Source organism: Vulpes lagopus, chromosome 8 (genome assembly GCF_018345385.1).
Source record: "Vulpes lagopus strain Blue_001 chromosome 8, ASM1834538v1, whole genome shotgun sequence".
In the NCBI taxonomy this organism is placed as follows: domain Eukaryota; kingdom Metazoa; phylum Chordata; class Mammalia; order Carnivora; family Canidae; genus Vulpes; species Vulpes lagopus.
Window position 1 is genome coordinate 4,795,899 of NC_054831.1, and position 18,873 is coordinate 4,814,771.

An 18,873-nucleotide genomic window follows, 5' to 3' on the forward strand; every position below is an offset into this window, starting at 1 on the left:
GGGGGGGTTAAGTATTACCGGTGGTTAACAGTTGAGTCCTCTACTTCCAAACAAAACACATTTATTAATTATATAACCAACCAGATTTTGTTGCAAGGCGCCAACTGATGTGGTAAGAAATTTTAAGACCTCTCTTGCAGATGTACTTTCAAACATTTCTTTGGTGGCAAGATATTCCGGGCCCAGGCTGACCTAAAGAAAGGTGCTAACAGGTGGGTATGCGGAAACATGGACTCCACGTTGAGGAAATTAATGCAGCAAGACACCGTCCAAACCTCCAGGGCCTGCCTAGAGCGTCCCTGGCTGACCTTTGTCGAGGCAGCTCTGCCTGGATCCCAAGTGGGCTGCTCTGTTCTCCAGGAAAGCAATCTGACCTTATACAAAAACAATGAAGATTTTCCTAAATTACCATCTAGAGTCATTTATAAAAAAGCATGTGATTTCCCAAATACGGACTACATAATTAGTTTAAAGTGTTTCTTTTTTTTTTTTTTTTTTTTTTTTTTTTTTATAATGTGTTTCTATCAGAGAAGATGGTCTAGACCCCAGTGAGTGTAAATTCTAAACTTCTCAGCTGGCCACCCGGACTCACCAGTCTGTGGGGTGAAGGAACCCAGGAACAGTTCCAGCTGTTCAACTTTCTTTCTTTATTTCTTTATTTACTTATTTATTTATGATAGTCACAGAGAGAGAGAGAGAGAGAGAGAGAGAGGCAGAGACATAAGCAGGCTCCATGCACCGGGAGCCCGACGTGGGATTCGATCCCAGGTCTCCAGGATCGCGCCCTGGGCCAACGGCAGGCGCTAAACCGCTGCGCCACCCAGGGATCCCCGTTTAAAGTGTTTCAAACGAGAAACTCTGAATTATACTGTATCTTTAAAATCACGTATGTCGGGATCCCTGGATGGCACAGCGGTTTGGCGCCTGCCTTTGGCCCAGGGCGCGATCCTGGAGACCCGGGATCGAATCCCACATCAGGCTCCCGGTGGATGGAGCCTGCTTCTCCCTCTGCCTGTGTCTCTGCCTCTCTCTCTCTCTCTGTGTGTGACTATCAAAAAATAAAATAAAATAAAATCACGTATGTCCTTTTCAGCAACAAATCAAGTTAAAAAATAAAAATGTACCAAGTTATTTCAGTAATTTCTATTTCATTTAATCACTGCTTCCTCTCTTTCTCCTCTGAAGGTTTTCCCCCCTTAAACTATAAAACAGTCTATCAAGCTGCACAAGCTGAGCGACAGAAATGAAGGAAATCAGAAATTAAAGAACAAAGCCACTCGTAAAAAACGTGCTGTCAAAAATCAGCTATAAATTACTAATTTAAAAAGCTAACCTCAGTCAGGGTTATCAATGAATCACTTTATTGCTGCAATCAATCCTGGAGGACAGCAACAGAATATCCCGAAGACACTTGCAGCCCTACATGAGCACTGCCTGCAGCTGGTTCCAGGGAGTACCGGCAGGCAGGGGGAATGCAGACAGCATGTGCCAGGAGTAACACCCTACAATGTAATCAATCACTTATTAGATCTTTTTTTTTTGCATTAAGTTATACTTGTGTCAACAGACTCTGCCCTGCTACATGGGTATCACGTAATAGGAAACTGCCCTTGATCCGACACAGAGGGCTCGGAAACATTCTGGGGCCTCCAATGGTTAGAAGGGGGGGAATCAGCCATGAGTCTCTGGGAAGCAGGTGTGTAACAGTCAAAGGAAGCAGAAAAGCCTCAATAGGGATTAAAAGGTACAAGAGAACCATCCTACAAAAGCAGGTGCTCCAATCTTTTCATCTTAAAGCCTTAAGAATACAGGAAAAACCATATATGCACGTGATGTGTAAGCCTGTGTGTTTTAAAAGACTGTCGTCCTTCCCCACTGCTAGTGTAGGTACCTCGTCTAAGATGAACCACGCAATTCTAAGAAGCCAAGCAAACTACCTGACGTAATAGTTACTTGTTTTTTTGAAGTTATCTTCCCATAGCCAATTCACAATTTAATAGCTGAAGGAGCCGAAGGAAAGGAAAACCTGCCTCAATGACAAGCGTCCTCTCATTTCCTTTATGATACTTGAAGGAACTTCAAATTTTAATACATTGGGGCCCATGACTTAAAGAAAGCTAGAGATGCTATTCATGATGTATATACTGCGTTTTGGTCTCAGAATAGTTCTGAAATCCACGAAGGGCTGAAGATGGAAGCTTTATTCACAAATGCTTAGAAGACTCTTAACGGCAAAGCATATTTATCATGCTGAATGTGAGCATCTCAGGCTTTGCTGCACATTATTAGTGCCTGACTGCGGAAGGCTGCCCCACTATCCATGCGGTGTTCTGTAACACACAGCATTTTACCTTCCTAAGATCCGAATTTTCTAAGTCTTGCAAGCCTACCCGGCTCCATGGCTTAAGAAAGACTTTGTGGACTTGTGCCCTATGGACACAGGGAAATTGAGCCTGGGTTCCACTGCATTGAAGTGTTATTACTTCATAGCATTTTACCTTAAATTCAAAACCTCATTTAAATAGCACCTAATTCTGAACGATTTATATCAGAGGAAGCAAATACAGAAAAAGGTAAACAGTGTAATAAAGGGGCTGCATGCACCTTTGTAGTAAGAGCCACGGACCTTACCAAACCTCCAAAACACAGACCCTGCTCCAGGCCTTAGAGCCAAAGGCAGGTGAGAGATGCGGCTTTTTCTGTGATTACCTAGAACTTCAGAGTAAAGTGAGGTCCTGGAATTCGGACTGTGTGTGCTATAACCCAGTCCATTCACATTCAGTCCTTCCACACAACCCAGAATGCTAACTAGTGATATGTCTCAGGCCAAAGTAATTCCACCCCGAGAGGGGCTGGCCACAAGAAACAAACAAACCAGGCGTCATTATGATTATTACTATTATCGTCTTACACCGTCCTCGAGGGAAAAGTTCCAACACACTCCACACCTCTACTTACCAAATCTATTATCAGCCCATCTGACCAGGGCACCAATATCCAAACCCCAATATTTCTAACTTGCAGCAATAGGCAGCACAATGAAATGTGTTCAATCTAAATCATGTGTGTGCATTTCCCATCACCCGCCACCCCCACCACGGGTACTTGTCTGGAACCCAAGCAGCTAATTACTATTTTCACCAAACCCAGGAAAACAAAGACCCAGCCTGCTATTATAGGTAGAACCCGGCCCTGAACTTCAGGAACACAAAGAACAGCAGTAGCAACTTGACACAAACCAACTTTAACCAAATAACTCTTCATTTTTTTTAGAATGGTAAGGGCAGGCAGGAAGGGATGGAGTCAGGGTCCCTTCCCAAACATTCCAGAAGAGCAGATTAACCCCCAGATGTGCATGGCAAGTTAAACTAATGCAAGCCTTGCACGTAACTTTCCGTCACAACCTTACCGGTAAAAAGAAAATTTCAGATTTTAACTCTACTACCCTGTACTAGATGCTTAATTTCAAATATGCTCTATCACATTCTGAGGTTCGTCGGAGGCATGTTACAACCTAACATTTACGGATCTTCGGTTTACCTTAAGAATTCTTTGCGGAGGGGGGCGATTTCTTTGTAACAGCTGTTTGAATACGCAGCCTGGGCAGTCAGCTAACTGCCCAGGGAGGAATACAGTCTCCCGGTGTGGTCAGTCACCAGCTGAAAATCTCTAATTAAAAGCCCCGTGCTGCAGTGCTAGTTCACCTACCTCGCCTCTCGCAGCAGCAGGGTTTGCTAATCAGCACAGGCATGCTACTCACGACTTCTCGGCGGTGACTGTAAGGGGACAGTATCTCCCTCCACGCCCTCCGCCTCCATCCAACAAGAGCAGGGTGCAACAACCCAGCACCTCCACTCAGCCTTAGCCTCTTCCCTGTAGGGTGAGGACCCTGCACCCGCACTCAGAAGGGATCTGCGTTTTGCAACTTCCGACCTCCAAACACCACCAGATTATCCAACGCTTGCAAGAGAACATGGTCACACCTCCCTTCAAAACCTTCGCTAACGAGGTCCCTGTCGGAGGGCACAGGACAAGGGGGAAGTGAAGTTTCAGAACAGGCTTCGGGGTTGTGATTATTCATCCTCCCTGGGTGGTAGGGTGCGTTGCTTGCACACAGAAATCAGTCCCAGCCTTGCCCTCCTGCTGCTCAGCCACCGGAGGCTGCAGGGAGAGGCCTGCATCCCTGACCACCACCGGATGCAGCATCTTCAGCAGGCACCCGAGAGAGGAGAGCTGCCAAAGCATGGCCCTCACAGATGGCAGCGCCTACGAGGGGGGCCAGGCTCGGGGAGGGAGGGAGGAAGCAATCAGCCCAGAGGGAGGCGGCTGCTCCAGGCCGTGCAGCAGCACCTGTGCACCAGCCCCGGCTGCAGGGCCGCGCCTCCCGCGGCGCACAGGTGCCCCCGCCGCCAGCGCGCAGCGGGGCCCGCGAGCAACGCGCCCCGAGGGCAAGTCCCGCGTGGGGGCTCCCGGGGCCCCCCCGGCCGCGCTGCCCACCTCTGCGCGGGGACCCGTCGATGCTCTCGGCGCTGGACGAGTGCGCGTCGGCCGGGGCCCGCCGCAGGCTGCTGAAGTAGCCGCGGGCCCGAGCGGCGCCGCCGTCCCTGCGCGCGAAGATGCCGCTGAAGAAGCGCAGCAGGCGGTGCTCGGAGGCGGCGGCGCGCGCGCGCTCCAGCCGCTGCAGGTCGCTGTTGTCCAGCGTGCGGTGCTTGCCCCGGCCCCGGCCCCGGCCCCCGCGCGCCCGCTCCGGCAGCGCCGCCCTCCGGCCCAGCGCCTCGCCCACGTCCAGGGTGTTGCGCTTCTCCGCCGCGGGCTGCGGGGCCGCCCCGGGGGCCGCCGCGGCCTCGCCCCCGCCCCCGCCCCCGCCCCCGCCCCCCGGCGCCCAGCCCAGGCTCCCGGCGCTGCTGTGGCGCCTCCCGCCGCCCGGGGCCCGGCTCCGCGGCGCCTCGGGGCCGCCCCAGTGCCTGCAGCTGAGGCTCCGGCGCAGGGGCGCGGCCCGGCCCGTGTCCGCGTCCGAGTCCGCGTCGGGGCTGCCGGGGTGCGGGGCGCGCGCGCAGGGCCGGGGCCGCCCGAGCTCCAGCTGCCCGGCGCTGCGGGTGCGGAAGGTGCGGGGCGCCCAGGCGCGCGGCCGGCGGCCCTCGGGGTCCTCAGCCGCCGCCGCCGCCGCCTCCTCGGCCTCGGCCTCGGCCTCCTCCAGCAGCCGCCCGGGCGCGTCCGGGGAGCGCGCGGGCCGGGGCCGGGGCCGGGGCCGGGGCCTGCGGGCGGGGCGCGGGGCGTCCAGCTGGTCCCTGCGGACCATGGTCACGGAGATGCGGTAGACGGTCCTCCGGGGCGCCCCGCGCGGCATCGCGTCGGCGGGCGGGGGCGGGGGCGCGGGCGCGGGCGCGGGCTCGCCGCCGTCCAGCAGGTACATGTCGCGGGCGCCGCGGCCGCCTCCAGCGCGCCGCCCGCCGGGGCCCCGCCGCCTCCAGCGCTCCGCGGGCCGGGCCGCGCGGGGGGGCGCGGGCGGGGGGGGGGAGGGGGGGGGGGGGGGGGGAGGGCGCGCCCAGGGGCCCACGCCCCCCGCCGGCCGCGAGGGCGGCGCTCAGGCCGCGAGGTCTGCGCCCGTGGCACCCGCCGGCCGGTGCACCGCGCGGCCCGAGTGCGGGGGTCCGGGCCCGGGGCGCCGAGCCATGGGGGGGGGGTCAGGCGCGGGGGCGGCGGCAGGTGCGGGCGCGGCGCGCGGGGCCCGGGGCGGGCGGCGGCGCCCGCGGCTTCATTGTCTCCGGCGCGGGGCCGGCTCGCGCCTCCAGGCCTCCGTGCACCGCTCGGCGCCCCGCGGCCCCGCCGCTCCCGGGCCGGGACGCGGGCAGCGGCGCCGGCTGCAGCCGAGGGCGGGCGGGCGGGCGGCGGTTTAAAATGGAAACGCGCGCCGGGGCGGGGCGGGCGGGCGGGCGGGGGGGGCCGGCGTGCAGCGACCGCGGGCCGCGCGCCCAGCCCGGCGGCCGAGTCCCGGGAGCGCGGCGGCGGCGGCGGCGGCGGCGGGAGCGGCGGGAGCGCGGCCCGCGGACACGCACAAGCGCCGGGCTGGATCGCCGCCGCGCGGACCGGAGCCTCGGGGGCCCTCCCGGCCCTGCGCTCCCCCTGCAGCCGCCGGGCGGCGGCCTGCAAAGCCGGATCTGCGGGCCGCCCCTCACCTGTTTACCTGGAGGGCCGCAGAGGATGCAGCTCAAACAAGGACTTCCCTAAAGAGCAGGGTTTCTCCGGCGCCGGTTACTCACACACTTGTGCTTGGGAGGAGCAAGTGCGTGCTCCTCTCTCTCTCTTTCATGAGTAAATAAAATCTTTTTTTTTTTTAAGGGTTTTTTTATTTTTTTATTTTTTTTTTTTTTAACGATAGTCATACAGAGAGAGAGGCAGAGACACAGGCAGAGGGAGAAGCAGGCTCCATGCACCGGGAGCCCGATGTGGGATTCGATCCCGGGTCTCCAGGATCGCGCCCTGGGCCAAAGGCAGGCGCCAAACCGCTGCGCCACCCAGGGATCCCAGTAAATAAAATCTTAATAAGATGTTGTAGGGGTATTTTCCCAATGTGTGGAAAAAGGCCAGGGGACAGTTAACAGGCAGAAGAACACTGGCTCAGAGCACGAAGAAAGAAGACCTGCCTGTCTAAGCCTGTCCACTTCCTGGCCATCTCAGGATTTTCCACCTGGAAGGTGGGGATGCAAAAAAAAAAAAAAAAAAAATCGAACCTAAACTCAGCATTCTCATGAGGACTAAAGGAGCTAAGACCTGTGTGACAGGCATTGTGTGCTAAGGGCTAAATAGTGAACACTGAGTTTCTCTTCCACCAAATATCTCCACTTGCTATCACTTGGCTCTGTAGATCCTGGTTCTTGGGATGACCTGACGCCGCCGCACAGTATTGTCATATAGCTGATCAACCCATTAGTTCCTGATGATTTCCTGAACATAGGGGTTGGGTTTCCGTTTGCTGGCTTAGAAGTTTCCACAGCAAAAATGTCATAAATATTAGAACTATAGTGTCCACTCATTAAGCTGGATGCTTACACAGGCTTCTCGAGGCCTGGAAATGCCAAAGACACATGAGAAGCTTTTGGGGGGGGAGAGTGCTCACAGCAAGGCGTCATTCTGAGATTCTATGACCATCTGCAAGCCCTAGTTTCCTCTTTCACCAAATAGTGTGTTAATGGCATTGAAGGGGATACAAAGATGAATGGCGAGGTCTCTTATGAAGGAGGTTATGGCTTAGGATACCTGGATTTTACCTCAAAGGGAAATTATTCAGATTTAGTGAGATAGATCAGAAAGCTTGCTAGGGTGATCCCATTCCTTTTTATTTATTTATTTTCAAAATTTATTAAATGACAGACACAGAGAGAGAGGCAGAGACACAGGCAGAGGTTAAGAGCAGGCTCCACATAGGGAGCCCGACATGGGACTCCATCCTAGGTCTCCAGGATCAGGCCCTAGGCCAAAGGCGGCGCTATACTGCTGAGCCGCCGGGGCCGCCAGATCCCATTCCTTTTTAAGAAGATTCTTCAGAGCAGAGGATTTTTAGAACAGGGAAAACACTCCATATGACACGATAATGGTGGACATGTGTCATTATACATTTGTCCAAACACATAGAATGCACACCAAGGGATCCCTGGGTGGCGCAGCGGTTTGGCGCCTGCCTTTGGCCCAGGGCGTGATCCTGGAGACCCGGGATCGAATCCCACGTCGGGCTCCCGGTGCATGAAGCCTGCTTCTCCCTCTGCCTATGTCTCTGCCTCTCTCTCTCTCTCTCTCTCTCTCTTTGACTATAATAAATAAATAAAAATTAAAAAAAAATTAAAAAAAAAAAGAATGCACACCAAAAGTGAACCCTAAGGTACACTATGGACTCTAGGTGATAACAACATGCCCTCGTCAGTTTAGCGATCGTAACAAACGTACCACTCTGGAAGGAACGTAGGTAGTGGAGGAGGCTATGCACGTGTAGGGGCAGGAAGTATATGGGAACCCTCTGTACCTTCTCCTAAGTATTGCTGTTCACCTAAAATGGCTCCAAAAAATAAAGCCCATTAAAAAAAAGGTTATGGGACGCCTGGGTGGCTCAGTGGTTGAGCGTCTGCCTTCAACTCAGGGTGTGATCCAGGAGTCCTGGGATCCAGTCCCACATCAGGCTCCCTGCATGGAGCCTGCTTCTGTCTCTGCCTGTGTGTGTATCTCTCTCACTCTCTCTCTCTCATGAATGAATAAATCAATCTTTAAAAAAGATAAACAAAAATTTTTTTAAAGGTTGAAACATATCTGACCACCCCCAGTGGCTGTACCTAACTGCCACAACCATAGGGTCATTGCAAGCTCTGGCACCCAAGGGTTCAAGAGGAACACCTCTGACATCTCCACAAGTGCAAAGTTAGAGAACCCTCCCAGGACAGATCAGTCTTACCTTCACAGTTTGGATAAAAAGCCCTCTTTGATTAAGACCCGGGAACCAGCAACTCTTCCAGAGTGGGAGGGAGATGGATAATAATCAGCTATTACAATGACATTCCCGGAGCCCCGCAGGTTACGTGGATGCGGAGGGCTGAGAGAGGGTGGGTGCCTTCCCCAAGGCTACACAGCTCGCTGCTGAGAGCTGAGCCTGGGGTCACACTGCCTGTGCCCATCATCATGCCACAGAGGCGTTTTCTGACTTCGTAAGCATCAGCATTTACTTTGTTGACCAGGAAGAGAGAAATGTGCGAGTACTACTGAGCCTGGCACTAATCAAATGTTAATGATCTCTACACCTAGCAAGTTTCCATTTACTCATTCACTTCTCTACTTGTTCATTTGCTCTTTAAATATGTGCTGGACACCTACTGCAATACGACGCGGCGAGAAGACAGTCTCTGTCCTCAAAGAACTCAAGAAGCTGTGAAACAGTGGTCTTTTCAAGGTCTTGTGATTTAACATAAAGACAGGGAGGGAGGTAAGAGGACGGGAGACAGAGCAGCGCCCGGCCCCAGTGGGTCTGCAGGGTGAGCACCACTAGCATCGGGTGGGGTTTACTGTTTGATAGATGTAGCTGTGTGGACAGAAAGGTCAGGCCGGATTTAAGGGGAAACAACGGAACTCGGCCATGCAGAGTGGCAGGGACCTCTCTCCGTGAGGGGCCCTGGTGCGATCGGAACCCAGGACTCCTAACTCAGCCTGGGATCCACTCTCACTTTTTAAGACCAAGGCAACCTTCAAATGTTGAGATGCATTTTTACTATGAAATCGGCCCAGGATTAAGACATAGATCTTCTTGTCATCTGAGCCCAAGGTAAAAAGTAAAAGAGAATTCCTTAAGCGCTTGAATCTTGAATGGCTGGTGTCTTCCGACTCCTGCCAGTTGGGCTGTGTACAATCCAGCCCAGGGTTTGTACTTTGCTGTCGGAGGATGCAATCTGCAGAGTAGAAGATTCCATTTGATCCACCTTAGATGACTCCGAAGCTCAGATGGTGCTGAATGAGGGAACCTCTTTAAGCCACAGCCCCGATGTTCACTGGCCCCTCAGTGCTTTCACCTCCCCAGAAAGCATTTATCTCCCACACCAATCACAACGATTCCACACCAGGTCTGACAGTCCAGCTAGAAAAACCCGGGAGAGACCCCTCTCCCCACTGCCCTGGATACATGGGCTCTTCCAATGCAAAGAATCAGAGGCTCAGATAGATCTTGTCACTCCAAAATCTAAATCCCCTTTTATGCAGCCAGACCTGCCTTTTAAAAATAGAAACAGTCATGCTCTATGTGTTCAGGTGGCACCTATGCTTTATTTTTCTGCTTTTGAAAATGACCCCTCTAGACAAGCATTTCTTAAAAAAAAATTTTTTTTTTCTGTGCCTTATAATATATCACCATTTTGGCTTATTTAAAAAAAAAAAAAAAAAAAAAAAAGCCTGTAGTTGATCTCACTACTCCATCAAAACCAAATAGCCGGCAGGCAGGCAGGCAGGCAGGCAGGCAAGCAAAGCCTCAACGCTGCAGAGGGTGCAGTGCGTGACACAGAGGGAGTACAGAGGGGTCCAGGGATGGGGGGCACCCTTATGCATACCCCCACCGCATCGCCTCCTGCAGCTGGCCTCGCTCCCCCATTCTCAGTCTACGGGACCTTTTGGCCACCCTCCCATGACCCCGTCCTGGGCCATTTCTAGCTAACCATAAATTAAACATCCTCCATAAGAATATTATTTTCAAGTGTTACTAGAGCCTTATTTAAAGGAAATCTCTGGTAGTCAGCTGAGCCATCTGCTACACAAGCCGACTTTCCAAGTAACAGAACTTGCCAGCTAGTGATCACATCCACGGTATCTTAGCAGAACCACGTGTGGGCCCCCGCAACCAGCCAGCCACTGACCTTGCCCAGGCTCTGCACACCCACCCCAGGAGCAACAAAGCACCTCCCCCAGTTCATGGCATACTTTAAAGACCACTTTCTGGCAGCAGGGTGACGAAAAGATACAGATAGAAGCAAAAAGAAAGGCATTTGTGCTAAACCCACACTTCCTTGATTGACCTTTAGGCTCGAGACTCATGTCTGGTCACCAGGGGAGGAAGGCTTTCTGATCCAAGATCTACCGTGGTGCTGGGCCTCTGTAGACTGACGACCCTGCGATCATCCCTGCCTGCGCTGAAGTCATTAGGGGCCCCATTTCTCATTGTATAATAAGCTCAAAGTTAAAAGAGGAGCCATGAGGGCAGCCGGGTGGCTCAGCGGTTTAGTGCCGCCTTCAGTCCAGGGCCTGATCCTGCAGACCCAGGATCAAGTCCCGCGTCAGGCTCTCTGCATGGAGCCTGCATCTCTGCCTCTGTCTCTGTCTCTCATGAATAAATAAATAAAATCTTGAGGGAAGAAAAAAAAAAAGAGAGGACCCATGAAAGAGAGAAGGACCTGTCAGAGAGGGACCAGTGTGCTGGGTCCCTAAGGCCAGGACATCCTGAGTCAGCAGGAAGAAAGAGGTCCCTCCAAGCACCTACATCCTACACCTACACTTTTCCTCAAGGACCAACAATGATGCCGCCGCTGCCAACAGAACCTTGCATGGTCCTATGTGTATGAATACACAGATCTTGTAAGGCAGCACTTGTGCTCCACACTCTTCCATTTTAACAGGAGGCCCTACAGTGTCCCCTCTGTGGGCAACGCCACCAGGCCCCAGACACAAGGAGTCAAAGGTCAGCAACTACTTATCAAAACCAAATCTTGGGGCGCCTAGGTGGCTCAGTCAGTTAAGCATCTGCCTTTGGCTCAGGTCATATTCCTAGGGTCCTGGGATTGAGTCTAGCATGGGGGGGAGGGGGGGGTCCCTTCTCAGTGGGGGGCCTGCTTCTCCCTCTCCCTCTGCTTGTGTTCTCTGTCAAATAATTTTTTTAATCTTAAAAAAAAATCAATGAAAAAACACTAAAAGAACAAACAGCAACAACAAAACGAATTTGGTTTAGTCGACTTCCCATCTGAAGGCATCCGTAGATCAGAGAATCAGGCAGCGTTGTGCAAAGCAGCCAGGACATGGGCACCTCTGTGGGAAGGGTGAGGCAGAGGAGTGAGAGGCACTCTCCCACCCCTGATCCACAGTACCCCAAGCCCAGCCCAGTGCCCCACAAAGGGCTTCTCTAGGGAGCCCTCCCCTGATTCTGGACCACAGATGAACACTGCAAGATGCTGATGCTCAGTGAGCACACTTGTGTGGGGGGCAGCCAAGATGCTTGCACTTTGCTTGCCCACGATTCTTGCAAGGCAAATACAAAATGTGGCTCCGAGCAGTCTGTGACCTGCACTATGACAGCAAGAGGCCCACCTGCTCATCCATTTTCTGCTTTCCAGCAGGTAGACGGCAGCATGAAGCACACCGACTGCACCCAGAGCCTTCTGCTCAGTGATGGGGGCACTGGGAGGTAAGGGGACTGAGAAGTGTCCTAAATAACCCGACATCAGCAGAAAGTGTTTCATGTATTCATTTGGGGAATATAAAAAATAGTGAAAGGGAATAAAGGGGAAAGAAGAAAAATTGAGTGGGAAATATCAGAGAGGGAGACAGAACATGAGAGACTCCTAACTCTGGGAAACGAACTAGGGGTGGTGGAAGGGGAGGAGGGCGGGGGGTGGGGGTGACTGGGTGACGGGCACTGAGGGGGGCACTTGATGGCATGAGCACTGGGTGTTATTGTGTATGTTGGCAAATTGAACACCAATAAAAAATAAATTTATTTTTTAAAAAAAGTGTTTCATGTGACAGGAAGGACGCAGGTAAGCAGGTGGCAGAAAATGGCTATTTCTAGCTGAAAGATTCAAGAAAGCCTTCAAGAAGGAGGTGGCGTTTGGCATTCATGCAGGCACAGTGGTCGGCCTCTGCACCCCAGCCACTCTGGGCTGGCTCCTCCTTCATGGACAGTCTATCCTGTGTATCGCAGGATGGGCAGCATCCCTGGCCTCCCTACCCATGCCAGTGTACCCCTCCCCAAGTCATGACAACCAGAAACATGTGCAAATATTGCCCGTTGTCTCCTGGGGAGCAAAAGGTCACTGGTGGAGAACCACTCACTGCTCCAAAGAGATAAGCAAGGTGTGCTCGTGTGAGAAAATGAGCAGTGGCTCCTATGTCTTTCCGACCTTTCGTTTTATTATTTTTTTGATGCAACTGTTTTCTCTTGCCTCTGTATATGATACTAAAAAGCTCGAGATAGGGGATCCCTGGGTGGCTCAGTGGTTTGGCGCCTGCCTTCGGCTCAGGGCATGATTCTGGAGTCCCGAGTTCGAGTGCCGCATCAGGTTCCCTGCATGGAGCCTGCTTCTCCCTCTGCCTGTGTCTGTGCCTCTCTCTCTCTCTGTGTGTGTGTGTCTCTCATGAATAAATAAATAAAATCTTAAAAAAAAAAAAAAAAGCTCGAGATAGTCCCTCTGTTAAAAAAAAAAAAAAAAAAAGCAGCAGCAGCAGCAATTATTTCCAGGAATCCTTCCTAAAATTGGGAGAACACCAACCATTAGAGATGAGGCCACTACCAGTCCTCATTCTGTGAAAGACAAATCATCAAGTACAACTAGTTTAAATCAGCAAGTATCACGGACATGATTAAATTGCTGGAAGGGGGGACGGGGATTTTTTGTTTTACCCACGTTCATTATTTTAAATTCAAAGCAACAGAATGTTGCTTCATCAGAAAAGGCCCTAAGCGCGGTGCTTGAAGACTTCGGGCCGCGAGCCGCGTGCGGAGGAGACAGGCCGGCACTGCCCAGGCCTCCAGAGAGCTCCGGGGAACCGCGACCTCAGGGAAGCTCGCTGGCTTGCCCTCCGCCGAGCTCCCACCGCCAGGAGCCCCCGCGGGGACTTGTGCCAGGGCTGGAGCGGCCTTGCCGCACTGTCTCCCATTACTCCCCACCGGGTCAGGCTGGCACTGCTCACACACAGTGTCTTCGGAGAGCGGGAACCCGGTTTCCACACCGCGAGCGAGGGTTAGAAGAAACCCTAATCCCACGCACTGTACAGACAAAGCAGCTACTTCCAGGGGAGCAGGAGAGAGATTTCCCCACACACCCTGGCACCGGTGGGCCAACAGGAAGCATGTAAAACCAGGCTGAAAGCTCACACGCCCTTCCATGGGCCAAGGAGATAAACGTCCTGATTTTAAAAATATGCCACCAAGAGTCGCTTAGTGAATAGATTCTCACTCCCAAACAAAGGAAACGGTCAGAAATTTCTTGGGGGTCTCTCTTGCCACACACCAGGCACAGGTGACTCAAGATAAAATTAAAACCAAATGCATTAAGCGTCACTTTGTGGTCTGTGTGGCGACCACAGCCTGCGCCACCGATGGTCACTCTGGAAGTGCTGGGCACTGGCTGAGGCCAGAGCATCTCCTCGCCGGCCCCACTCCCCCCGGGGATGCTCTGCTTTCCTCGCCAGCCTCCAGCCCTCTGGGGAGACGCAGCTGAGGAATCAGAAGGGTTTAATCAACGGTAACATGCAACTGTGCACCTGTCCCTTGGACAGCTGCAAAGAAGCTCTGGAATTTGTGTGGAGAAAAACCAAGAAATTCCTCCCAATTACCTAATCTTCCCAGTCTTCGAGTGCACACAGGACCAGGCCTGTCTGGCGGCATTTTCCTCGGCAGGACCCACCAGAAGAGATTCTTCTAATGATACCATCTGCACGAGCATCTTCCTACAGCCGTTACAACCAGAACACAGGGAAGAGTCTAACAGCGATGCCGCCCGCACCCCGAAGAGCCTCCCAGAGTGGAAACAAATACCACAAGCTGTCAGAGAACAGCCACCTGAGCATGTCTGACCACTTCTGGATGCCCACTAAGTCTGTCTGTAGATGCACGGACACCCCCACCCCGCCCAAGATTCGTGAAGTCCAGGACTTCTATGAAAATAAAAAATCTTGGCCACAAATAATGCCCTGAGAATTTCTGTCCACACCATTAGAAAGCTCAAGAAAAGCCTATTTTGGCAGAGTTATCACTTCTGCATCCCATTTGGGAATTGGCTGCTGAGGTATCTGGAAATCTTTTATCTGTGCCCGGGGGACTTGAAGGTTTGATATATTTCTCTCTAAACGTGGAAAACAACATGACTAAGATGCCTGTTCAAAGCCCAGACGCACTCCCCCCCCCCCAGTCAGCGGTGGGGGGCACGTGACCACCCTCCTGCCTCTATTAGCCAATGTGTCACCGGCCCGGTTCCCTGGGGTGGAGGATACACACAGCACAGGCGCTGCTGGCAGCAGCCACCCCCTCGCTAGTTAGATTTGCATAAGTGCTCCCGAGAAAGACGAGAAGTGGGTCACGGGGACCAGTTCTGACACAGTAAGATGAAACAAAACATCCGTGTCTTCTCATCTGCTCGCCACGCACGGCTCATCAGCAACCTGCCTGCGGGGAGCAGGGGGGAGGCGGCCCTGCGGCAGGGAGACGCCCCGGCCTCCTCCCCGCGCCAGGATGTCTGCTGTGCTAGGCTGGCCACCTGGCTCCAGAATCTTCCACGAGGGAAAGTGGAGGGATGACAGCAACAGTGCCATGGCCAAACAAGCGGGAGGGCTCCGGCATCTCTGCTGACCCCACCCCCGCCCATCATCGTCTCTGTTCCTAGGAGTGTTGCTGCCCGTGGCCACGTGGCTGCTTGGGCACCAGCACAAAACTTCCCGAATCTGGAGAAGGAGGTTCATGGCCCCTGCAGAAACTACTGCCAGTGGGTCAGCGGCAGCCCCCAAAGACTCCAAACTGCAAAGTCCTACAGCCACCGAAGACACTACTAGGTGGCTTGGCAGTGAGTGGACGCAGAGAACTGTGATGTACGTGCCGTGCCCCGGGGCCCTTCTCCCTGTCCCCGCCTCACAGACACCCCAGAGGAGGTGCCGAGGGGTGCGGCATCCCTGTGGGGGGCCAGGCCACACTGTCTCCTGCACTCAGGTGGTCCTTCCCTTCACTAGTTCCCGCAGCCTTCTCCCAAGGTCATGCCCTTGAATTAGCCAACACTGGCCACCCCACGATCTTAGCCCCTAACTATCCCCCACCTGGCCCACAATCCTCCACGACAGCTGTCCTCTTTCTAGCACTTCCACTCCTGCCGTCAGGAGGCTCGTGTAACACCCCTGGCCCTTCCGATCTGCAGGCCTGTCTCTATCCAGCACAGGCCAAGACACACCCCTGTCTACTTCACCTACTGCTGTCAGCCCCTGATGCCTCCGACACCTCACCTGGGCCCACCCCAAAGGTGGCACCATCCATACACTCCAACCCGCAGGATGGGTGCTCCTCAATATGTGTCCATGGAGCAGCCTGGACCTGGGACTCCAGCCTCCCACCCCTCCCCTCCGCATCTCTAGGAGATTCTTGTGCGTGCGCAAGTGTGGGAACACTGAGTGTACGTCCCGGAGCCCCAGGGCAGATGCTCACACAGCTGAGGGGCGGAGCACCGGCACCCTGCAGCCCTTCCCTGCAGCCCTGGTCCCCCACATTCCCATTCCAATGATCTGAGCCTCCAACCTGCCCTGAAAACATGGGGGTACCACACCCCAAGCTGCTGCACTCTGGGCCTCCCAGCCATACTCGCCGCTCCCACTCGGAGTTGGCAAATGGACCGTGTACATCAATCACGATCCTCTCCTGTCCTTCAGCCAGCACTGAAAATACTCAATTATCTCCCACTTAATAAAAAACAGAAACAAAAGCCTCTCCTCCCCGTGTGTGCCCTCCGGCCCCCTCCCAAGCTCCTCCCACCTCCCCTGAAGAGTGCACTTGGCTTCCTGCCTTTATATTCCATCCTCTTCATCCTTCCCTGGGCTCCCAGAGCAAGGGGACAGCCAGCCTTTCAACCCTGATGGAAGTTTTAGGCCACGTTTCCACTCAGAGAGTCCCTGTCAGCTACAGAACAGAATGCCCACTCCTTAACTGGCTTGCCAGGCCCCCGAAGGTCCCCAGCCACCTCCTGCTATGCAGGGTGGCTAAGGCGCTGAGCTCTAACGCCAGAATGATGCAAACCCTGTATGACCTCAGGAAAGTGACCTTGAGTCTCTGAGTCCAGTTTCACTTGGCAGTAAGGCCGTGATGATAGTGGAGATGTGACAATGAAATGTGATGATGCATATGAAGCATTTGACCCAATGTTTAGGACAAAGGTGGGCTGCCTGCTGCCTCCCAAGATCCTTCATTCCAACACAGCCAACTCCCATCCAGTCCTGACCGTACCATACCCAGTCTCCCCACAGCCTCCTGCTGGGGCTTGCAGGATCAGGGGAGTCCTGCTCATCGCTGGGGCCTGGGCCACCCCTTCCCAGTATCAGTCCTCCTGCTCTGACCCAACACTTGCCCTTTACATAACCACCTCCTCTAGAAGACCAGGGTCCTTGACACAGGATCAGCAACTTTATCTCTAAACCTCAGGCCTTATCAGTGTTCTGCTTAATAAATGCTGCCTGGTGCTTAACTTTACCCAATCCAGGCAGCTGATTCAAGATTAATTCTGGAAGGGAGCAGTAGTGCCTCGGTCATGTTGCAAGTAATAGCAGAGGTCAGCTAACACCCCTGTTTACACTGCTACACCACACAGCAGCCCCCCACCCCCCATAAGTTTATCTACAAAGTCTCTAGCAATTAGGGAAATGCATGGAGAGGAGGGTGATTCATTCCTTCCCCTGGCCACAAAAATCCTCCACTGCGGCTGATCTTGGGTGGCTGCCCCTAGAAAGCATGCCCCTCCTTCAGTGGACTTGAAGCCATGTCTGGGGGTGGGGAGTTTCCAGAAGTGTGAATGCCTAGGGAAGCAGTGGCTTCACTTCAGAGCTGGTCAGAGAGGAGGGGTCTAGAGCCTGGAGGAAGCCCTCCAAGGAGGGCTCCTGCCCTGCCTACCCCTCTAGCCTGGGTCATGCTGATGATACAAAAGCAGCAGACATCCCAGGATAGGGGTGGTCAGCTGGTTGGCCAAGACTCAGCAAGGGCTACCTGCAGGGCACTGGGCCTTTACTGACCTAGAGGAAATGCATGCCATTGATCCTGGTGCTCAGGACACTCATGAAGAACTTGAAGGGCACCTGAGCAGCGTAGTCAGTTAAGCAGCTGCCTTTAGCTCAGGTCATGATCTCAGGGTCCTGGGATTGAGCCCTGAGTTGGGTTCCCTGCTCAGCGGGGAGTCTGCTTCTCTCTCTCCTTCTGCCCCTCCCACTCAACTCATTCTCTCGAAAATAAATAAAAATGTTTAAAAAAAAAAAAAAAAGGAACCAGAACCCTTGAAATAACTTAGAATTATTTACAAGGAGAATAATAATGGGCCTATCCTAGAGTTAATCCAAGGATCTAATAGCCTGGTCCTTGGCACCTGGCACTTTAGAGGTTCTCAAAATAGGGACGCCTGGGTGGCTCAGTGGTAAAGTGTCTGCCTTTGGCTCAGGGCATGATCTTGGGTGCAGGGATTGAGTCCCATATCAGGCTCCCTGTGAGGAACCTACTTCTTCCTCTGTCTATGGCTCTGCCTTTCTCTGTGTTTCTCATGAATACATAAAATCTTTTTTTTAAGTTTTTAAAAAGTTCTCAAAATCATGTTTTCATTTTTCAAACAGCACACTGAGGGAAGCTGTCAGGAACTGCAGTGGGACCCTGCACAAGGCATGGATGGCACTCTGGGGAGTCATCCACAGAAAGGGCTGCACTTGTGTGTGCAAATACCACCCCACTGTACCCTGACTGTCAAAGAATTTCCAGAGAAGCAACAGCTAGCACTGGACATTTCTGGGCATAAAACAGTGACATTGGGCAACAAGATGTTCACACAAAAGTACTTTTTCTCGGGAAGAATGCTCTAGGAAATCAGGAGTTCGTGTGTAAGGAAATGTAACCCTTGAGATGGCCATTTACCCAAGTCCGCTACCCAGACTCCCCACCGTCTCACGCCATTGCTCCAGAAGGTTCCAGCATTCACATTACGCCCCTGAATGCCACAGCAAAGGGATAAACGTGGGGCCTCAGGTGCTCACACCACTTCTGCACCATGCAGGTGGCCTGGGTCCACACTCTGCCGGCCTGGCCAGAGGCAGCCTCACTCCTAAGAAACAACACACAGCAGTGGTATGGCCAGGCTTGGGCAGCCGTGCAAGCAGCACACCTTCAGCTCACCTACTGGCTTACAGGTGAGACAGGAAAGCATTTTACACTGACTGAAGATTCACAAGCCCAAAAAAACCTCACTGTGTGGGGCTATGGCCTACCTGAGACAGTCAGCCTGGGCTTAAAAGGCACCAGGCCATCAGCAACCCCACCATCAACCCAGACCTTCAGGCACCTCTACCTAGAGGCCCCAAGAGCCTGCCACCCAGACCTTCCCTCTGCAGCTCACAACCGCCCCCCCCCCCCAAAGG

General features: G+C 53.4%; 1 protein-coding gene across 10 annotated transcripts in view; it reads right to left on the reverse strand.

Moving 5' to 3' along the window:
* AGAP1 (ArfGAP with GTPase domain, ankyrin repeat and PH domain 1) overlaps window positions 1-18,873 on the reverse strand; it is a 530,214-nt gene that overhangs the window by 379,409 nt on the left and 131,932 nt on the right. For 6 of the 10 annotated variants that reach the window (XM_041766490.1, XM_041766495.1, XM_041766492.1 and 3 more), the window contains exon 1: window positions 4,498-5,428. The exons of the other annotated variants lie outside the window; for them this stretch is intronic. In XM_041766490.1, coding sequence (XP_041622424.1) covers window positions 4,498-5,413 — 916 coding nt within the window. In that variant the 5' untranslated portion in view covers window positions 5,414-5,428. Of the gene's footprint in view, window positions 1-4,497; window positions 5,429-18,873 lie in introns of those variants that run through there. 10 annotated transcript variants of the gene reach the window in all.